The sequence below is a fragment of the Zalophus californianus genome, chromosome X (genome assembly GCF_009762305.2).
Source record: "Zalophus californianus isolate mZalCal1 chromosome X, mZalCal1.pri.v2, whole genome shotgun sequence".
Classification (NCBI taxonomy): Eukaryota; Metazoa; Chordata; class Mammalia; order Carnivora; family Otariidae; genus Zalophus; species Zalophus californianus.
The window spans coordinates 29,818,416-29,840,449 of record NC_045612.1 but is presented as its reverse complement, the minus strand read 5'-3'; the positions used below and the strand labels follow the sequence as shown (position 1 = coordinate 29,840,449).

The 22,034-nt window shown below is 44.6% G+C and overlaps 1 protein-coding gene across 3 annotated transcripts in view; it reads right to left on the bottom strand.

Moving 5' to 3' along the window:
- LAMP2 (lysosomal associated membrane protein 2) overlaps positions 1–11,698 on the bottom strand; it is a 39,251-nt gene extending 27,553 nt beyond the window's left edge. The window contains exons 1-2 of one of the 3 annotated variants that reach the window (XM_027607730.2): positions 11,460–11,698; positions 403–521 (exon numbers count right to left, since the gene is read on the bottom strand). In XM_027607730.2, coding sequence (XP_027463531.1) covers positions 403–521; positions 11,460–11,523 — 183 coding nt within the window. In that variant the 5' untranslated portion in view covers positions 11,524–11,698. The remainder of the gene's footprint in view (positions 1–402; positions 522–11,459) is intronic. The other 2 variants (XM_027607728.2, XM_027607727.1) reach the window with 2 other exon arrangements.
- Between the last annotated feature and the right edge of the window lie 10,336 nt (positions 11,699–22,034).

Below are 22,034 nucleotides of genomic sequence, written 5' to 3'. Positions count from 1 at the left end.
AAATCAGGTTATAAGGAGGCAGGACCTTAACTAAAAGAAAACAAGAAGGCAAAAGGGTTGGGAGGATACCACCCCAAGGATATTTTAACAGCAAACTATTAAAAATGGGAAAGCTTTGATGTGCACATGTTAAAGCATTACAGATGTAGTCAGACCTAAACGCCACAGTCTTCGGATCATTTGCCCTTAATCAACTGCAAGAACTCCAAAGAACCCATGAAATAAGATATTCCTTCCAACACTAAACAAAATACCTTCAAGTATGTATGTTTTTGGAAACCCACAGAATTTAAGTGTTAAGTCAGTTAACATATGAAATCTTATTTACATAAATGTATACAAAGGATAAAGGGTAGAACTGAGTTCCTACTGTAAAACTCAAGGAAAAAGAAAAGCACTTACGTAAGTTTTGCTTGTGGTCTCATAGCGTATTGTGAAATTCATCTGCCATTTTGCATAAAGGCAAGTGGCTTTTTCTGAGTCTGTCACATTAAGTTCCAAGGCATAAGATGAGACCGCTCCTAGATTAGAAAGAGTAAGACTGTAAAATTGTACCACAAAAACATATCTGAAACAAAAAGCTCTATCCACCACTGAAATTCAACCAGCTCTAAAATGAAACAAAATACTTTGAAAATATATGGTATCTTGGCGATGGTTTTTCTTTGTATTTTTAGCGGAGTCCTATTGATAAAATTAGCATCACCCCTTCTAGAAGGAATGGTTACTTGACCTAGGGTGCTTAGGTAAGGGCACAGACCGGTGACATTTGCCTTTTGCCTCCTAATAGCCATACCCACATTCATCTGTGCCTTGCTAGTTTTGCCTGTCAGGACTTTTGTTAAGGTAAATGAGCTTACGGGAAGCTTGGGGGGGGGGGGTGTTAAACTGTCTCTCTCATTTGCAACAAGGATGGAACTAGAGGGTATTATGAGAAGTAATGTAAGTCAGAGAAAGACAAATACCATATGATCTCACTCATGTGTGGAATTTAAGAAACAAAACAGATGAACATAGGGGAAGGGAGGAAAAAATAAAATAAGATGAAATCAGAGAGGGAGACAAACCATAAGAGACTCTTCACTGTAGGAAACAAACTGAGGGTGGCTGGAGGGGAGGGGGGTGGGGGGATGGGGTGACTGGGTGATGGGCGTGAAGGAGGGCACGTGATGGAATGAGCACTGGGTGTGAGACGCAACTGATGAATCACTAAATTCTACCCCTGAAACTAATAATACACTGTATGTTAATTAACTGATTTTAAATAAAAAAACAAAAACAACAACAAAAAACCCTGTCTCCCTCAAACCAGCTGGTGGAACTTTCTCTGTCAAAATAATGATAGATCGGATGTTCTATGGTCTTGCTTTCAATCCTGTCACAAGCTATGTGACCCATGACACATGGATGTCTTGGCAAACTATTTTATTCTGATATGAAGGTGTGGGATAGCTCTTTGTAAGCATGTGTACCATGTGACCAAAAGAACAGTTTCAAAGGCTGTTAGGTCTAAAAGCAAAAGGTTAATTTTTTATAAATGTAACATTCATCACTTTGGTTTATTTTAAAAATCCAATCGATTAGGAAGGCTGATGAATCTTCTGACATGGACTCAAAGTCACTTCCTATGTTCTGAACCTGCTACCTCTTTAGGCAGAGAAACCTTACAGGGACAGAAAAGCCTTGGGACTTTTGAGCTAACTTGGCTCTGATCTACACAGGGACATCACCTATTAAACTGAGGAGCCCAAGGACTCCAAATACTATGTGCCAGCAAACACACCAGCAGTATAAATGACTGACAACCATTTAAGATGGTTGTCTTTTCTTCACCGTCTCACACATTACCCAAGGGGTGAGCTGTTTCCTGTTAAGACAGATGCGTATCCTTTAATGATACTTGAGCAACCCAGCGTCATCTACAAGTAGGGACATGCTATTGACTGTACAGCACAAAGCCCTAAGAGGAATACCAAGGAGGCGTGCCTCAGCAATAGCTTTCAAGTTGTACACGGACGCCGACCGTCGTGATGCTCCAGAGACCAAGCTGCCTCACAGGCCTGAATATTCTGCTGAAGCTTGTGGTTACTGAGTACTCAATGTATTGGTTAAGGCTTGAAAAGACCTCGTGAGGCCTAAGTAGATTTCATAGCCGTTCTTTTCTAAGTACAATATGGAATGGAGGAGCTTGTCATCCCTGACCCAAGGCTACCCTGTAGTGGTGCTGGGGACTCTGTCTTCTAATGTTTCCAATCGACTGGAGGCCTGCTTTTTATATTTAAAGTCCCTAGCTTTAACATAACCTCCTTGTATTCAAAGGCTTCAAAACAGCTGGAAATAACCAAGAAAAGCTTCACATGAATTAATCATTTACTTTCCAAAGATACTAAAGTAACAGAAAAAAAAATGGCAAAAGATGGTAACAGCCCCGACGTGCCCACGTGGGAGACCTCAAACGTCATGCAGCAGAAGGCACAAGTTGTGGTTCAAATTTACCACTACGGTAAATTCAAGATAGTCTAGCTGCCGACCTGAAAATGAGAACTGAGAAATGCCCTGAGGGCTCCAGCCCTTTCTGTTCTGGTGCCTTCACCACCTTTCTCCCAGTGAGAGCTGTTCTTTTCACAGAGCTTCCCCGCTTCCTTCCTCTCTACCTCTCCCAACTGCACCGGAAACCACTTTCACTCAATCGCTATCAACCTCACACTCAACAATTCCAAAACGAAAATTCACTCTAAACTGGTCCCCTTCTCGGCCTCTCTAGCTCTCAAGGAGAGGTGGGACCCAGTACAGTCACTCAGGCTCACAAGTTTGGGAATTAGCTTCTACTTCATTCCCTTCGTGAAGTCCTACTGGGTTTTTTCCCCCCGTCAAATCCTCTCTTAAATCCAATCTTGGCCTTTTATTTCTATTCCCAATCCACTGTCCCACCCCTAAATTACTACAGATGCCTCCTAGCTGTCCCTCAGAAATGCTCCCTGTTTAATGGTCCTTAAATACCTCTTCCTCTCTGGACCTAGCTCCAAAACTCCCTTATTAAATTTAAGTTCCTCCACCTGACTTTCAAAGTAATCCTTAATCTCATCCCACCCTCTTCCTTCAACTTCTCTCAAACCATTTTCCCAGAACACACCCTTTAATCCGGTTAAACTTGTTCCACTGGACCCAAATGCCATGCTCTATACTCAATTTCTACCCCTAGGCTTCACTGTCCCTAACAATTGAAATTCACGGTTTTTCCACTGACCTCAGTGTTCACCTCAGGAAGGATCTCCCTCTCTGTCTGGCAGCTGCCCCCAAATCTAAAACACCCCCCCCCCGCCGCCGACTCTGCCTCTTCCTAATAATTTCTGGCCTATCTCCACCCACTGTAAAAGCTGAAAACGTCAGACATCTGCTGTCCGGACCTCCCTGGCAGCAGGGATGGGCACCTGTGCTTGGCTCCGCCGGACAGAGGCATCCACCCCAGATTTCAGATAGGAGGGCAACGGAATGGAGCCGTGAACGGAAGCTGCTGCAGGCAGGGTCAAGGTCCCAGGCAACAAGCCCTGCCAAGCTGGTGGCAGGGGCCCGGAGCAGGCAGACTGAAGTGTCACGCTTGGCGCTGTTAGTGCGGCTCAGGGGCGTGATTTCGGAAACACAACCAGGCTTCGAGATACACAGCCAGGAGCTCTGGTAATTCTGAGTTACCGGATACACATTTTTTCATAAAGTAAAATTGTATTGATGTGCAACACACATACAGAAGAGTGCACACTATAACACACGAAAGGGAAAAGCGCACGTAACGTGAAGCAGACAGTTCAAAGAATTTCCACAAGCTGAGTCCACTTGCGTCAAGAAACAGTACATTCCAAGTTCCCCTGAAGCCCCCGCTATTCCCCGTTCCAGATACCTTTTTCCCCTCCCAAGGGCAACCCCTATCCTGACTTCTAACTGTATAGATTAATTTTGCCTGATTTTCAACTTGATACCAATGGAATCACTCACTATGTTCTTTTGTGTCTGGCTTCTTGCACCGCAGGTTATGTTTGTGAGGTTCACCCAGGATGGTGTGTGTAACTGCAGTTTGTCCGAACTCACTCTGTATGTGTAGCTTTCTGTTATTGCGTAAACACTCCACTACTGATCTATGGTAGATCGTAGATGGCATATGGACAGTTTCCAGTTTGGTCCTACTATGCATGGACACACTGGCGAACACACGTGGATGTGTACCTGTTGGGTATATACCTAGGAATGAAATGGTGGGATCGAAGCCTACGCATATGCCCTGATATCTTTTTAATAAATTCCTTTTCTGCTTAAAATCGATCAGATTTTACTTCAGGTGCTTACAATTAAGAACCTGGACTGGGGGGCACCTGGGTGGCTCAGCTGGTTAAGTGTCTGCCTTCGGCTCAGGTCATGATCCCGGGGTCCTGGGATGGAGCCCTGCACTGGGCACTCTGTTCAGCAGGGAGTCTGGTTCTCCCTCTGACCCTCCTCCCTCTCATGCTCTCTCTCAAATAAATAAAATCTTAAAAAAAAAAAAAAAAAGAACCTGGGGGCACCTGGGTGGCTCAGCTGGTTGGGCATCTACCTTCGGCTTGGGTCATGATCCCAGGGTCCTGGGATCGGGTCCTGGGATCGAGCCCCGCGTCGGGCTCCCTGCTCAGTGGGGAGCCTGCTTCTCCCTCTCCCTCTGCCTGCCACTCTGCCTACTTATGCTCTGTCAAGTAAACAAATAAAATCTTAAAAAAAAAAAAAAAAGAACCTGGACTGATAAGCTACCCATTTTTCAACAGCCAAGTATCTCTACCAAGGTCTCCTTAACTGTTAAAAGCCTCGAGGAGCTGTCACACATGGCCCTTACCCCCACCTTTCTGTATATTGTATACTATCCTGAATTATTCAGTTATTTTATGCCTGTAAATCCTGACTCCTATGTTGTCACAAGCTCTGAAACAGCAGTTTTCAACTGTAACTTCACAACAAACTGATGTGTCATGGTAAATTATAGTATACAGCAGGTAATTTGTTAACTAATAAAAAAAGGACCTGAGTCTGTGAATGAATGATATATATGGATTCAAGATTCCCCTTTGATAATGTCTCTGCCACTCATTTGAATTCCAATATTCTCCCTTACCAACAGATGATCCAATCTATGCCGCAGCCCCTAGGAGGGTGCCTCTTATATGAACGTCATCCATCACGGGTGCCATGGTTGGGGAGACCATGTCTATTACTTTCCCTCCATCTCCTATCATTCCTAATAGTGTGGAAACTCCTGGCTGATCATATCAAGGTAAAAATACCCTGCAATAAGGACCTGAAATATAGTTTAATTACAAAAAGACCAGTTTTTTAGCTCTTCCCAATCATGAACCTAACCTATCTGGCTTCTAGATACTCCCTGAACCCCCAAGTCAGTTTTCACCTCAATAAATTTTGACATGAATTTCAAGCTAGGAATAATGTATTTTCCATAAGGCAAGTTGACAGTTGAAACATTTACACTTTGCTAAAAAAGTCTCCGGCAAACCATTTCCATCCTTATTGCTGTATTTGATTTTAGCATAGCTAAACCATTTTTGTTTGAAAGTCTTTATGACATTAAAAACAAAAACCCACAGCTGTGTCAACTATACTCAAATTTAAAAAAAATAATTAAGTTTAGTTAAATAATGTTTTTCAAGAGAAACCCCACACAGCTGAATATATCCTAGTGTGTGTAATTATAGAGCTGAGAGTTTATTCTCCAAAGAAAAAGGCACGCCTCAAAATCTACTTTTTCAAATTTAAATATCCTCTCAATCTTATTTCCAAAAAGTTCATTTACAGGTTCTTTTAGAACTCACAACTTAGTTCACCAAGCATGACATGCCGCAAAAAGTGGCTAGGTTTTTACAAGTCTATCTGACCTGAAGTGTAGTAGAAAAATATACATTTGCAGGGGCGCCTGGGTGGCTCAGTCGTTAGGTGTCTGCCTTCCACTGAGGTCATGATCCCAGGATCCTGGGATCGAGCCCCGCATCAGGCTCCTTGCTCCGCGGGAAGCCTGCTTCTCCCTCTCCCACTCCCCCTGCTTGTGTTCCCTCTCTCTCTGTCAAATAAATAAATAAAATCTTTAAATATATATGTACATTTGCAAACAAAAGGAGGGTGGGGTGGGAACATAATAGTAGTGGTAAAACAAAACCAATAAAAAACAATGATCTAAGAGGCAATATAATGAGGCGATTAAGAGCCCCATCCCTGGCACTGAAAAGCTAGAATTCAAATCAAGTCAGCCCAATTTACTAGCTGTGAGACTCTAGGCAAGTTATCCTCAACTAAGAATTGAAGTACTTCTCCAACAGGTTCTTCGAAAGCTTGCAAGCCCTTCAGAGCTAAGAGAAATTTGCCAAGCAAATTGGATATTCCAGCTTACAAGTTTCCCTTCTAGTAAATCGAGCACCTAAAGGAATCCTTCCTAAATTTTAATTCTATGTTTACTTTCATCATGTTAAGTTATAAACTCCTGAACTCAAACTCGTCAGTTCAGAATGATGTTGGGCAAAGGGTCTTAAAAAAAACAACAACAACAAAAACACGACATAGGCATACAGTACCTATTTATTCTTTCTTTGCTGTTCATAGGTTTAATAAATCAGATTAACTGTTCCTCACTTATTAAGTCCTCATTTATGCTTCCTAATATAGGTACAACCACCCATTCAGTTGCTGATACTCTCAATTTCTGGTAAATCTCTTTTAAAAAGAAAAGTAATAAAATGATTTTAAGCTACAAAATAATTTAAGATCAGGCAGTGGGTAAGGAAGTGAGCTTCAACACTATTCAACTAATGGAAAATGCTTATTGCTGAGTGAGTGGTGTTTGGCAGACCTCCAGAATTCTTTTGCAACGCACAGCAAGATAACAACAAGCACTTACAGGGTACACTTTTGGATCTGAGGCGATCTCTGATCACTTTAATAAGAAATTATGATCGGAATGCTTTTGTCACTACAGGAGGAAGAGCAGGCTTCCTGCACCAAGTGATCACTTAAGTCAGCTACACTGCTATGAAATCATTGTCAATCGCAAATTCCACTCAAGGATATGGAAGAAAGCTGCGCTCCTGGGAAATATTTGAATATCTATAATCCTATCAGATGTGATAACCAATGACTAATGGACAAATAATAAGCCTGTCCTTTCAAGTATCTCTACTATAGCTAAAAATAATTTTAGCAGAACCTTGAAATCAAAGTTATCAGCTTAACGAATGTGGTTAAGGTTACAGAGAGATCTCCTGCTCTCTCTTTCAGATCACCTCCAAAGGGAGGGAGATTGGTTCTTTGTGAAAACCTTATTCTCCTTCCCACCGAGGCCTTCCTAGTTCTCCATGTTAACCCTGCCTACTATGGAGGTATATCTGAAGGGGTACGAGTGAGATACTAGCATTATGATATGGGATTGTACATCAGTAAAATGGTTTATAATTATCTGCACTGCTTAGCACTGATCTTGAAGTTCTCAATACAAAGACACAAAAAACACCTCTTGCGAAACATAATTTAAGGTTCACGGAAGAAAAAGGAGACCAAGTTGGTCTAATTTACAGTCATATCCCCAGTGCCCACCAATGAATACCCTCAACAAAAATCTCAGGGTTAACCATGTACCAGGTGCTGTGCTAAGTAGGCAATTAGAAATAACAGTGCATAAGATAGTCTTGGCTCTCAGAGACTAATGCCTTAGGGGAGATCTGACTGGCAATGGGATTTTTTTTTTTTTTAAGGATTTATTTATTCGACAGAGAGAGACACAGCCAGAGAGCGAACGCAAGCAGGGGGAGTGGGAGAGGGAGAAGCAGGCTTCCTGCCGAAGAGGGAGCCCGATGCGGGGCTCAATCCCAGGACCCTGGGATCATGACCTGAGCCGAAGGCAGTCATCCAACGACTGAGCCACCCAGGTGCCCCTGGCAATGGGATTTTTAAAAAGAGTGGAAAATAGGCTAGCCTAATAAGCTAAGAGTTTGGGAATGACAAGATTTACTCCTATTCCTCCAGATGGTCACCTGGCTGGCCTCCCTGCAACACTCAGGTCTCCACTCACCGGGTAATCGATAGATAACCATTTGTGGGAGGGGGCCTCCTACCAGTGAAGCACACTCAGGATATTTATATGAGGTTTCTCCCACCCAGAAAAGCACCAAGAAGTCAAACTAGTTGTAAAAAAAATCTATGACAACAGAAGATTTCTGAAATCTATGACATCACAAAGAAAAAACACTTACGCAACGATGCTAGGAAATGATTTTTAGCCACTACTCTCTTTATAATGCATCTATATAGCTTTTCTTCAGAAAACTCACAGAGCTTTTCTTCAGAAAGTTCTCTAGTCAGTTATAATTCATTCAAATAAAGAGCATAACTTAATCTCTGTGAAAAGGACCAATAATAATACATAACCCCTAAGAACTCTCCTCTATACTTGCTCTAAAGCAGCTATTTTTAAAAAGTTTCTGGGGAGCCAGAATAGTTATAAAGTTCCAAAGTGAAACTGGCACAGCTTGAGCCCTCGAGCTAATGAGACTATAAATTCAGGACAGATCCCCCTTCAGTGGTACCCCGGAAGAGCACGATTCACAGCAGCTCCTTTACAAATACTTACGGAGTTCTTAAAAACCTTATTCCTGGTATCCACTGTGATGTATGCAAAACCCACCAAGCAACTCAAGATGGGCTCAAGTCTTAAGAGAGAAAGCCGCATGGAAGGAGTCTGAGCTCCACCCTGAACATGCAGTTGCCAGAAAAAGCTGTATCAAAGAGATGATTTCTATTTCACCCTGACATCGTCTGAAAAATCTAGTCTAGGTACATTATGAACTTCTACTCCTCCAAATCCTGTTCTAAACCTGGAAGTGGAGGAAATCGACCTTGGAAATCTTCCAAGAAGATGAATCTAGTTAGTCCCGATCAATAAATTTAGGCAAACTAGCAGATGAGCTGACGGGTTCTTTTATGTGCTTCTTTTTGCCTGTTTATTTTCTGCAATGAGCAAGCATTGCTTTTGTAAAAACAAAACAAAAAAGCTTTCATTAAAAAAAAAAATCTAATGACACGAAAGCCAACAAGCAGGACAGCTATTATTTTTTTTTCACTTTCTCTAAACAATAACCGTGTTGTGTTTGTGCAGATTCAATTGGCAGTGCACTACTGATTAACAGATGCCTCAGTCAGATGTGTTCTAGCCACTGATAAGGTGCTTTTCGTTGTAAACAATCCTCTCCTAGGGTCACCGGCTCCTCAGTAAGTGCTTCACAGCAGTGTTAGAGCTTCGAATTGTGTTTGAGCAGTCTCCAAGGCCCCCTCTCAGAAGGGCTATGGAGGCGTCTCCTGCCTATTTGGAGAGCTGCACTAGTTCGGGGAGTCCGAAACGTTTGGTATCAGGACCCCTTACTCTCTTACCCACTGAGGACTTCAAAGAGCTTTGGTTTACGTGCGTTCTATCTATTGGTATTTGCAATGCTCGAAATTAAAAATGAGAAGTGAATAAAACACAACATCAGAGCCATCAGAGTGGTGATGTCATCACACAGGATGAAGCCTCTGGAAAACTCCACTGTACACTGGTGAGAGTGCGAGTGAAAAAGACAAAATAACTTCTTGGTATTCTTTTAGAAATAAGTTTTATCTGACAGGCACCCCCTCAAAAAGATCCTTGAGAATCACTAGATCAGATCATCAAGAACCCTTCCAGCGCTATCACTCTGGAGCAAGACTGCTCAACTTCGGCACTACTGACATTTTGAGGTGGATAATTCTTTGTTGGGGGGACACTATTTTGTGTACTGTAGGATATTTAGCAGAATCCCCAGCCTCTACCCACCAGATGCCGAACGCAATCCCCTGTTGCGACAACCAAAAATGTCTCCAGATATTGCCAAATGCCCCTTTTTTGAGAATCCACTATTTTAGGGTGCTGATTTTATGCTACTGAAATGTGAATTACAGCATGTGCACCTCTCACTGCCTTCTCGGACCCCTATTATCTCTATTTACTCGCCACTCCCATCTGGGTCTGTTCCTTCTGGGTTTTTTCTTTCTTTTTTTTTTTTTTTTTTTTTGGTCACAAACAGCAAGTCGGTGGATAGCAACAAGCACAGGATGAATGAGGTCAGGAAGAGACCTTCTGGTCAAAGTTCACCTTTCAGACATTACAGCCCTCGGGGACCCAGTGATCTTTGGGGGAGGGGGTATAAAACAGTCAGCCAACATTCATCCAGCCATTCTTATGACTTGGTAACAACCCAGTCTTTAACAAGTTACCTATCTTTCTCCTCCAAAAATGAAAAAAATGGCCAGCTGTGCCACTGAGAAGGAGCTTCTGAAGGCAGAGAGGCAGCGTACACGACTCCGACCACCACCCCCAAAACCTCACATCTGGGAGGCCCTCCCAACCGAAATACCTGGAGGTTGTTTTTAAGTCTTTTTAAACGGACATCCTACTACGCCTGGGTGGCTCAGTTGGTTAAACGACTGCCTTTGGCTCAGGTCATGATCGTGGAGTCCTGAGATTGAGCCCCGCATTGGGCTCCCTGCTCAGCAGGGAGTCTGCTTCTCCCTCTGACCCTCCCCCCTCTCATGTGCTCTCTCATTCTCTCTCTTAAATAAATAAATAAAATCTTAAAAAAGAAAAGGAAACCGACATCCTCAACACCTCCAAGTCAGATCTTCACTCCCCACCAAAGTTCCCCCTCTTCCTTTTAGTCTCCAGAGATTAGGTCTGAGTTTTCTCGCCTGGAAATTGCCCCGGGCCACCTTAGGTCCCTACCCCTCAAAACTCCAACTACCAAACTCAAATCCAGCATCATTCCTCATCTCTTTACTCACCCTTCCTCCTGGGCCTCAAATTCCCACCCACAAACCGCCCCCCTAGCCTCCTCGCTGTGCCCCAGACTCTACGGTCATATCTGCCCCTACCCCCCACCCTTCCCCCAAGCTTCTTCACGCAGGCGACAGTCTCTTCCCTCCCCAATTTTCGCTCTCATCCCATAATTTTCCACCATCTTCAAAACTCTTCCCTGATCCTAAGAAACCAGGACTCTAATTGTCTCTGCCACCCCAGAATCGCACGTACGTCCCTCCTACGACTCACTCCTCAGTATCTTCCCCAAGTTACTCTTCCTACCCAGATCGGCTCCACTCCTCACTCTTCCCCACCTACTCCCTCGGCGCCACCCCCCCCCCCGCGCTTACTTGCCCCTTCTCACTCCCACGGGCCCTTCTTCCCCGCCATCCCTCGGTCAGGCCTTCTCTAGGTCACGGCTCGCCTCCCCGGGCCAAGCGCCGCCGCCCAGTGTCAGCCGCTCAGCCTCTCAACCCACCCCCCCCCTTCTCCCGGACCAGTCTTTCAGGTTGTGGCCTTTGAACTGGGCTCCCCGGGCCCAGGCTGAGGGACAGAGCAGGAGGGCCCGACAACTCACCCAGGACAAGGCAGAGCAGAACGAGCCCCGAGCCCGGAACCGGGGAGAGGCGGAAGCACACCATGATTCCGCAAAGCAGGCGGCGGCGGCGGCTGCTCGGGGTGGAGGTGGCGGCGACGGTGGCAACGGCAGCAGCAACACCAGCGAAAAGGCTTTGAGGAACCGGGCCAAGAGGAGCGCGGACCACCGACCACAGCCCCGCAAACGCCAAGATTCGGCGCTTCTGTGCGGGTCATAAGACTAGGGGCGGGGCTCGTTCTTGCCTTTAGCCAATCTCCGCGCTTGAAAGCGGCGCGAGGGGTGGTGATGTAGGAGCCGGTGGGCGGGGCGACCACGCCCTGGCTTTTTGGTTCACAATCATTCTTATGAGCCTAAGAGCTCTGTGCGGTCGGCTTTTTCTAAGGCTTAAAAGAGAGGATTCAAGTTTCCGGGGTGTACGTAGTAGAGTTCATTTCAGTTCCAACTCCTTGAGGAGGAAGAGAATAATTTTGTTGAATTAAAAAGGTTGCTAAGCATCACAACGTAATATATATAAAAATAATACACAATTGTTCTAGGAACACTGTTGTTACCCCTGCTGTTCACGTGACTGATAATGGATAAGGGAGCTAGGGGGTAATATGGTGTCGCGGATCGCCAGAGCAAGACGTGGCCTTGAAGTTCGCCTAGTTACAATACCCTGTTTTTCGGATGGAGGAATTGAACTCAGAAAGAGGAAGAATCTTCTTTAAATACAGAAAGAAAGAAAATAGGAAAGAGAAAAATAAAATAGGAAGATAAAGGGGGAAAAATAAAGCTCATCCATATTCCCACTACCCAGAGACAGATGGTTATCTAGCTATCCTTCCAGTTGCTTTTCCTATGCATATCCACATGTGAATATTCTTTAATGAATTCATACTAAACATACTATTTGGTATACTTAACAATTGAACAGATGAAACCTAAAATAGTCAACAGAGGAAAGCATTCAAAAACTATAAAAAAATCTCAAGTTGGGATAAAGCACTAATTCTCAAATGTTAGTGTCAGAAAGGATCATCTAGGGAGTTTTAATATCATACAGACTCCTATACCTCATTCGCAGAGATTCTGAAACAGTAGGTCTCTGGCTGCCCTTGGAGTCCGCTTTTTGAACAAACACCCCAGGTGATTCCGATTTCTGTGGTTCCCGGACTACACTTTGGAGAAACATTAAAAAATAGAGCTCCAAAGGCGTCTAGCCCCAGAGATCTTAATCTGGTGTCAATGGATGAACTTGCTGGGGGTGGGCGAGGGTGGAGGGGACTGTCTGTGAATCTCCAGGAATTACTTGCAACGTTTATGTATGTGTATTTTTCAGGGGGTGAGGGGCTGTAGCTTTTACCTGTTCTCAAATGGGACCTGTGAGTCCTCATCCTACAACCACCCCTGCTCAAAAATTAGGAGTCATTGGTATATCCTGTCATTTGCTTTAATATGATTAATTCCTGAAAGTGAGAACACTTATTCATGACTTCTTCATAGGTGCAACTGAGTCACGAGCAGCTGACTTGCTCTATGAGGAACTAATATACGCTATAGTATTAGACAATGCTTTTAGCAAAAGAAGGTCATTTGACTGTCCTACCACCAATACGACTTGAAAGGAGCCATGTCCTGGAGAATCCTTGATTGAGTTGAGTCCTTACAAGTTTCCCCACCCATCCTTACTGATGGACTCTGTCCCTTCTCCCTCAACTGTAAATCACCTAACTATAATGTTCAGCGAAACCCTAAGTTCTAGAAGAAGACGCAAAAAGAGCATAGTGGAAAGAACATTGGATGGGCAGTCAGAAAAGTTAGATACCGTTTATTGGCAGCGTGACCTTGGGCAAAATCACTTCAACTCTTTTAGTATATGTGCTGCCAAAGTGGGTGCAAGTCACTTCATCTCTTTAACTTCTGTATTTTTATCCATAAAATAAAAGGAGACCAGAGCAGTTTCTCAATCCTGGCTGCACTGGAATAACTGGTGGGACCTTAAAACTGGCATTGTGGGCGCCTGGGTGGCTCAGTCGGTTGGGCAGCTGCCTTCGGCTCAGGTCATGATCCTGGGGTCCTGGGATCAAGCCCCACGTCCGGCTCCCTGCTTGGCGGGGAGCCTGCTTCTCCCTCTCCCTCTGCCTGCCACTCTGCCTACTTGTGCTATCTCTCTGTCAAATAAATAAATAAAATATAAAAAAAAAACTAACATTACCCCTTGGTCCCAGCCCTTGAGGTTCTGGTTCAGCTGGTAGGGAGTGGGGCCTGGGCATTATATTTTTCTCTAAACTCCCCAAGACAATGTTAACAGGCCAGCGATGATCTCTAAGGTGGTCCCCAGCTAGGATTCTATAAGAATAAATGTTCATTTATTGAAAATATAAGGAAACAGCATCACAGTTAGTGAAATGTCCAGCTTAATACATTGTTGCCCTTAACTTTCTGCAGGTATCATCAAATAAAAAAAATGGAAGACAGTAAGATATAAACAGATTGGTAAGCTAAATCTCCCTATCACAACCTTTTCCCCTGACCAAAAACAAACACTAGCTCCCTGACTGGGACGGGAACCTCAGGAGACAGAATGTTTTTGAAGCGGTAAGTAAATGGTGGGTGTGTTGTTAGAATGAATCGATTAAACATTCTCAAATCTTTGTTTGGTCTGAGCTTCCATACTCACCACCATTTCGTGAGAACCAGTCCCTTTGGCAGGCAGTGTCCCATGACCCCAGCACGGTCAAAGGAGCTTAGCACAAGCTCTTCTGTATTGGAGGCAGATGTGTACGTGTGGGACCAGCATCCATGTTTGAGAAACTCTGTGGGATCCCCTCCCCTCTGAGCTTCACATCCGGTGTCTTGATGGTTGCTGCTGCTGCATCCAGAGTGCTTTTAAGTGCACCTCCTCTCTCCTAGCACACCACCTACCTCCCCGGTGTGCAGAAGTCCTCAGCACACCCCGTCCCCACCCTCTACCCCCATAGGTAGTTTATGACTTTTTTTTAAAGTTTTTATTTATTTATTCATTTAAGCAAGCTTTACATCCAACGGGGGGCTCGAACTCACGACCCTGAAATCAAGAGCTGCACGCTCAACCGAGCCAGCCAGCATCCCCTGTTTATGACTCTTTAAAAAAAAAAATTTTTTTTTTAAGTAATCTCTACACCCAATGTGGGGCTCGAACCCACAACTCCGAGATCAAGAGTCTCACACTCCACTGACTGAGCCAGCCAGGGGCCCCTGTGACTCTTTTGAGCGGCTTTGCGAGCTCATGACTTTTTGGCCAGGGAGCGGGAAATTGCTGGCAAACACATCCCTAAATGTGAACACTCTGAATGGCGTGAGAAATAATGGTCCTATCAGATTTGGTAAATGAAAGACAATGAAATGTGTGGGTCAGAGGGGGGAAAGGGACATAAAGATACAGAGATTTAGAATGAGAACGTGATAATGCTTACGAAACATAAGGGGTACAGTTGATGGTATTGTAATCATGTTGTACTGTGACGGATGGTAGCTATGCTCGTGGTGAGTGTAGCATAACATATAGATTTGTCCAGTTGCTACGTTGTACACCGGAAACCAATGTAAATTGTGTGTCAACTATACCTCAGTTTAAAAAAAGAAAAGTTTTGGGGCGCCTGGGTGGCTCAGTCGGTTGGGCAGCTGCCTTCGGCTCAGGTCATGATCCTGGGATCGAGCTTTTCTCACTTAGTGGCATATCTTGAAGATATTTCTTAAAAGCCATATAGCTTTACCTCATCCTTTCAAATGGCTGCTTAATATTTAATTGTGTAGCTATATCATAATTCGTAAAAACACAAATATCCTTAAACCACTCCTTTCAAACAAATCCCTAGATCTGTCTGCAGCACCACCTTGTGGTGCACATAGAAATTTCATCACAGAACAGCATCACTATAAAGGAATTTTAAAAAACCATTTAGAGTGAAGTCGCTGGTTTGAAAATTGGGCGCTTAGCACAGGATAAACTTTGCTGGCGTGGCCAGAGCAAAGTGGGGTCCAGAAGTTGTGATGCTGAAATGGGTTTTTGGAACGCATTCAGCCATCAGATTATCATGCAACCTTCGGAAAATCACTTCATGCTTTGTGCATCTGATATCCCTCTCCACGCCCAAATGAAGACTCTCCCCTCTTCCCCCCTCCCCAAGCCCGACTTGGAGGAGACAGAAGCATAGTCAGCTGACTGCAAGAAGTTGCTTCTTAGAAGAGGGGGAAGTTAAAACACTAGTTCGTCTCCTGTGCGTATCGCTTTAGTCTCTTACAGAGGGGTCCCACAGCCTAGTAGGGAAGAGCCCAAGCTCGGGCCTCAGACTGCCTCTATTTGATTCCCATTTCTTCCACTTCCTAATTGTGTGACTTCTGGGCCTCTGTTTCCTCATCTGTAAAATGGAGGTGATAACAGTAGTATCTATCATGTAGGATTATTGTAAGGATTAAGTGAGGTACGTGGAAAGTGCTCACATATAGAAAGAAATTAACAAATATTTCCAATGCTGTGATCGGTCGTGGTCATTATAGTGTCCCCTTTGCCCTCTGTCAGCATGTCACAGACCTAAGGAAGTTCTCATTGGTGCTCACTGATTAAGGGAGGGCCGTTGTTAACCTTTAAATTCTAAAATTCCTTCTATATTAATGTAATATATTTCCAGTGAAGAATATTTGTAAAACACTGCTAAGCACAAAGAAAAAAAATTTTAAAGCCCGTAGTCCTCCTTCTGCCTAGACCTTTCCTTCTTTTCCACCTCCTCCAACAGCAGGCTGGCTTCTGCTTCTCCAGGTGACATGATTTTCTCAGAAGAAACCTTCTTTAACCAGCCAAGGCTGAATTAGGGGGGGTTTCACCAACGGGTTCCCCCCAATACCCTGGACTTCCCTCATCATGGCATTCATCACACTGTAATTGTCTGTTCACTGGCCCAGACCCCAGAGTAGCCTGTGAGCTTCCTTAGGGCAGAGGACGTGGCCATTTTTTTTTTTTTTTTTTTTTACCAATCTCTTCTCATAGTAAGTGCTCGGTAAATGTATATTGGATTAATGAATGAATAACAGATCTAAGAATAGGATCTGGCTTTTGGAGACTATATGACCTAAGTGCTGAGCTGGAAGAATGGTCTCCCCAGCAGAATATTTCCCCAGTTTTTTCCATCTGAGTCACATCAGGGAAAGTGGCAGACTATATGCCTTCTTTCCACTGGACCAACCAGCTGACCATTGACAAACATCTGCCTTCCACCTCTACCACTTTCTCCTCGTCTCTTCGTCTCTCTCTCTCTCTCTCTCTCTTTCTGAGTCTCATTCTCTCTCTGTCTCTCTCTCTCTCTCGGTCTCTCTCTCTCTCTCTCTCTCTCTCTCTCTCTCTCACACACACACACACACACACACACACACACACACACACTTGCATGCCAACCTTACTTATACCTCCCCCATGACCCCCACATTCTCTTTCAACACAACAGATTATGCGGGAGAATGATCCCAGGACAGTACGACCCACAAACTGTGAAATAATGTCCCATTTCCCTTCCTTTGCAGTAGGGGTTTGGAGGAGAGGGTTCACCTTCAGAAATCCTTAACCCCACCTGGTGACGGTATTCATGATGACGATAACCTGACTCGGCAGATACAACTGAGAAGGCCGCAGCCAGCTCTTTGGCACAAGATGGTGGCCCCTTGTTGCAGACCCTTGATTTGAAGCGATGGACATGTTCAAATCAGAAGAGCCCTTGTCCGCTTCAACCTCTCCATTTTGCCCAGGGAGCTCAACTTACTTGCCCAAGTGGGCAGGCAAACGGAGACTAGAATTCTCATCTCTGTACTTCTCGTCTAGTGCTCTATTCTTGGTTAGCTCCAAGCCTGGGCTCTAAAAGGCCCCACTCATCAAAGTGTCCTGTCAGTGAGAGAGGCCGGGAAAACCCCGAGGGCGCTGTTCAGCGCTGGTGCAGAACTGATCAGGCGCAGACCTTAGCACTCTTAGGAACTGAACTGTGGGAGTTTCCTAGCAACATCCCTCTTCCGGATGTTATTTCCTCCCTTTGGCAGCTGACTGTTCACCTAAGCACTTGGTGGCTCTACTTCGGGCTTTAAGGAAGGACAGCCCATCGGCCAACCACTTTATTAGGGATTTAACAGAAGTTGAGAAAAACAAGTCCACATCCTTTGATGCCATCCCTTTCTTTCCATGGGCGTCTCTCCATCCTTTCTCCCCAGACACAGCCAGGGTGGCCCCCCCGGGGGTAGGCACGTCTACCTGAAGACCTGTAAAGCAGGATGAAGACAACAACCCTCCAGGTAAAACCTAAATGATGGGCTTGGCAGGGCCTCTCGGAGGTTTGGCCATAATGCCCCATCTAGCCCCCTGCTCCCACCGCACATTCGCTCACTCTCCTCAGCTTACAAACCAGGGAAGCTGCTTTCTGATCCCGGTTTGGCCACTACTCACTCTGTGGCCTCTTTAGGCTGCTTCATCTCTTTGGCCACTTAATCACACTTTACCGTCTAAGTAAGTGTTTGAACTCCCGTCAGTGTTTCTCAAAGTATGTTCCATGGGTCCTTGGGGTCAGGGGAGGTATCTCAGAGCGAGTAAAGAAGACAATGGCTCCAGTTTTCTTTGTTTTAGAGCATAAGTTTTCGTGGCTCTGTCGCTAAAAAAAAAAGTACAAGAAACATTGGACGAGAAAATCGCCATGTTCACTTTTAGCTGTACTAATCTAAAACCCTAGGTTTTTTCTCAGTGCCCAAGATAGGCCTGTTTTATGATGAAAGATTCTGGTGGATTTTGTTCTAAAAATAGAAACTCAAATGAGAACACTCAAAGAGCATATCCATGGCAGTCCTCTAGAACCATCTCTAAGCTGGTAACACCCGAAAAGGCGTAATGGCTATAACAGGTCCTATATGCCAGGGACTGGTGTAAGCCTTTTCCACGTACTATCTCGTGGGATTCTCGAGACAGCCCTATATGGCAGACACTGTTCTCTCTGTTTTACAGATGAGGAAACTGAAGCACAGAAAGTTTAAATAACGTGCCCATCTTTGTCAGTTTGAAATGCTATAATGACTTATCCTAAGTTTTTAGTCATTTACTACAAATGCTCAGTACGTCTGTGGCAGAAACGGCTTGTTGCCTACCAAAGAGTCATTCCCCCTACTTCCTTAGTGACACAACCTTGATTATGTTACAGGTGACAATGTGTTCAGCTCCAAGAGATGAAATCACAATTGCTTTAAGCCAGCCATTCAAGCCTTTGCTAGTGATGGATATAAAGGTGACCAAGTGACCTAATTCTGACTGATGAGACAGGAGGAGGACCCCGAGGGAGCTCTCAAAGAGACGTTTCTTCTCTGAAAAAGAGACGAATGTGAGAAAGGCCTGCATCCACCTATTGTTGGGATACTAGAGTCAGGATGCAATGTTTGGTGCTGTGGCAGCCATCTTGGAACCATGAGGGAAGACATCATTTTGGTACTGAGGATGTCAGAGCAAAAAAGACAAAAATATTTTTAATAGCGCTGAGTTGCTGCTATGTCCCCCCTGGGACTGCCCACCTCCCAACGTCTTGTTAAGTGGGATAATACATGTCCATATAAACTTAAGTCCCTCTTAGTTGGGGAACTTTATTGCCCGACTTGAAGTCATCTGAACTAGTATCCTTCATCCAGGAAGCTGTCCATCTGTTTCACCATCAATTCAATCTTGAAATGTTTCCAAGACGCACCTTAAACCCTACCTGCAGACCTCACCCACCTCTTTCTCTGTTGAGATTCTGAACTAGTGTTTACCGCGTGTCCTATAGTTCAATATTTCGTTATGAGGGGGTTTTGTATGACTTTTCACTCTAGGTTCTCCTGGGTTCATTTGGACTCTCCAACTAGACTAAGTTCCTTGAGGAACATGCCTTCTAGTAGCTTATTTACCTCCGGCATTGCCAGCAGTACGTAACGCTGTCCCACACATATGGTGGTCATCAACCTTCCTTGTCGGAATAAAAATGATGGTAATTACTGTTGACGTTTTTAGTGCTAAGAGGCACCTCATGTCTCTCCTCACAAGAAGTTCATTTTTACCCCAGGATAGGTAACTCGAGGTCCAAAGTAAACAGGTGACATTTTATGAGCTCAAAGGGTTTTCTTGAGGTCTGACAAGTTGTTAAAGGTTATTTGACCCTCAAATCTATACTGGAGAACATAAAAGGCAATGTTTCTCAGTAATGGCTACACATTAGAATCACCTGGGGAACTTTTTTAAACCTACAGATACCAGGGTCCCACCCCCAGAGAGTCTGACTTAATAGGAGGTGTGGTCTGGGCATGAGAGGTGTGAGGAGTTGAGACCCGCTGCTGTAGATCGCTGTGTGGAAGTCCTAAAGAAGGGTGCTTAAACTCTAGAGTCCATAAGAATGACCTGTGGTTTAATGTCAAATGATGACTCCTGGGCCTCACTACTGGAGAATCTGAGTCTGATTTGGGCCCAGGGGTCTGCATTTTTAGAAAATAGCCAGGTGGGTCAGATGTATGTGGTCTGTGGGCTACATTTTATAACGAGAAAATTCTGTGGTGCATTTTTTACTTGCTTAAAAATACACTTTTAACAGAAAACTAACAGAAGAAAGTAGCTGTTATAAATCAGAAAGGGGAAGGGGTGCCTGGGTGGCCCAGTCAGTTGAGCATCCAACCCTTGATTTCGGCTCAGGTCATGATCTCAGGGTCCTGGGATTGAGCCCCGTGTCGGGCTCCTTGCTCAGCTCGTGCTCTCTCGCTCTCCCGCTCAAATAAAATAACCTTTAAAAGAAAGAAAGCAAGCTGAAGTCAAAGAAGGTGCTATCCCAGTGGATTCTGCCCTAGAGTCATATATTCAGTTCTGGGTACCACAGTTTCAGGGCACTAAACTAGAGAGCCTCCAGAAAAGGGAGACCAGGGTGGAGAGGAACTGGAAAATCTCCCCATGGGCACATGGTCAGGCTGGACAACAGGTCTTAGTGGAGGTAGCGGTCTTCAAATACCTACCTACAGGGCAAACACGGGGAAGAGAAAGACTCTTCTCTGGAGCTCCGGAGAGGAAATGGGAAGGTTCGTTTGGAGTTACAAGGAGGCAGGATTCAGTTCATTAGGAAGACTGTCTAACAGTAAGACCTTAACAAGTACTAACTCATAGTGGCTTGTTTTGAGTTTCCACAAGTGTTTAAAAGAGAAGTCGAATGAGCATTTGTCCAGAAAAGTGTAGAATGAGTTTCAGCACCGGTAGAAAAGTTAGATCAGATGACCTCTAAGTGCTCTATCAACTTGGATCCCGCAGCTTTCTGAAATTCCTTGTGCCTCAGAAGTTGTTAGAGGAGGGAATTTACAATAAATGAAAATACAAAGGACGGCGATACCATGAAAGGAAAGGGACCACAAGAAAAGGAATGGGGGCAGCCTATATAATGTAGAAAAGGTAGGAAAACAGATTCTCCCATTCTCCCCCAGAGCCTCCAGGGGGAATGCAATCCTGCTGACACTTTGATTTTAGGACTTTTGGCCTCCAGAACTATAAGATCATAAATACGTGTGGTTTTAAGCCACCAAGTTTGTGGTGAGCTGTCAAAAGCAGCCAACAGAAAACTAATAAAACAACCCCGGTAGGAAAGACTCGCAGATTTTAGGGAAGGGGAGGTGGGTCCCTGAGTATTTTGCCCCTGAAGCTGGCCTTTATAAGATTTTGGTGGAAAATGTAGTTTGTTGTTTTGGGGTTTGGGTCGGTTTATTTGCTTCCTTTGCCACTTAGAAGTCCCAGAATAAGAGCAAATGCCAGTTTTCGATGGTCTTCAGACAGGTTTCTCATCTAGCCTTCTAGAAACCTGCGAGTCTTGGCAACAGTTGTGGGGCAGTTTGAGGCCATGGCTCCGTTTTATATGCCCTGTCTGCCCTCCCCACACTTTCCACCCCTCAAGTCCCAGGAAGCCTACCCAGAACCTCCATCTGGTAACTTCTTTCCAACTCAGCAGCGGTTCAAGCCTTCATACCTTCGATCTGCCCTGTGGGTAGGGTTGTTTTCATCCTTGCTAACACCTTGCTTTGTAATCGGGTATCTAGCCATTCACTCCTGTAAGCAATACACTTTGCCCCTCCCCATGTGTGTTAGCTGCTTTGCTGTTCCGGTGCAGTTCCACTCCAGGGCTCTACCCTGGCTGTTTTCTCTGGAACATTCTTTCTTCAGATATCCGGATGATGAACTCTCTCGTTTCTCCTCCAAGTCTTTGCTTACCTGCCTCTTTCTTACTGAAGCCAACCCTGACTACCCTTTTTAATACACACAACGCACGCACACACACACACATACGCACGCACATACACACTTTCAAACTCCCTTTTCTTGCCTCTTTTTCCCCAGCACTTGTCTCCTCCTAACATAAAATATAATTTCTTTATCATTATGTTTATTGTTTAGGGTCTGTCTTCCTGCATTAAAATGCTAAGGACACCAAGTGCAGGAATCTGTGTCTTTATCTGACAATGTCTTTTATAAGACCTTGTGTGACTCACAATCGGCCTGCCCAATGTGGCACACAAGGT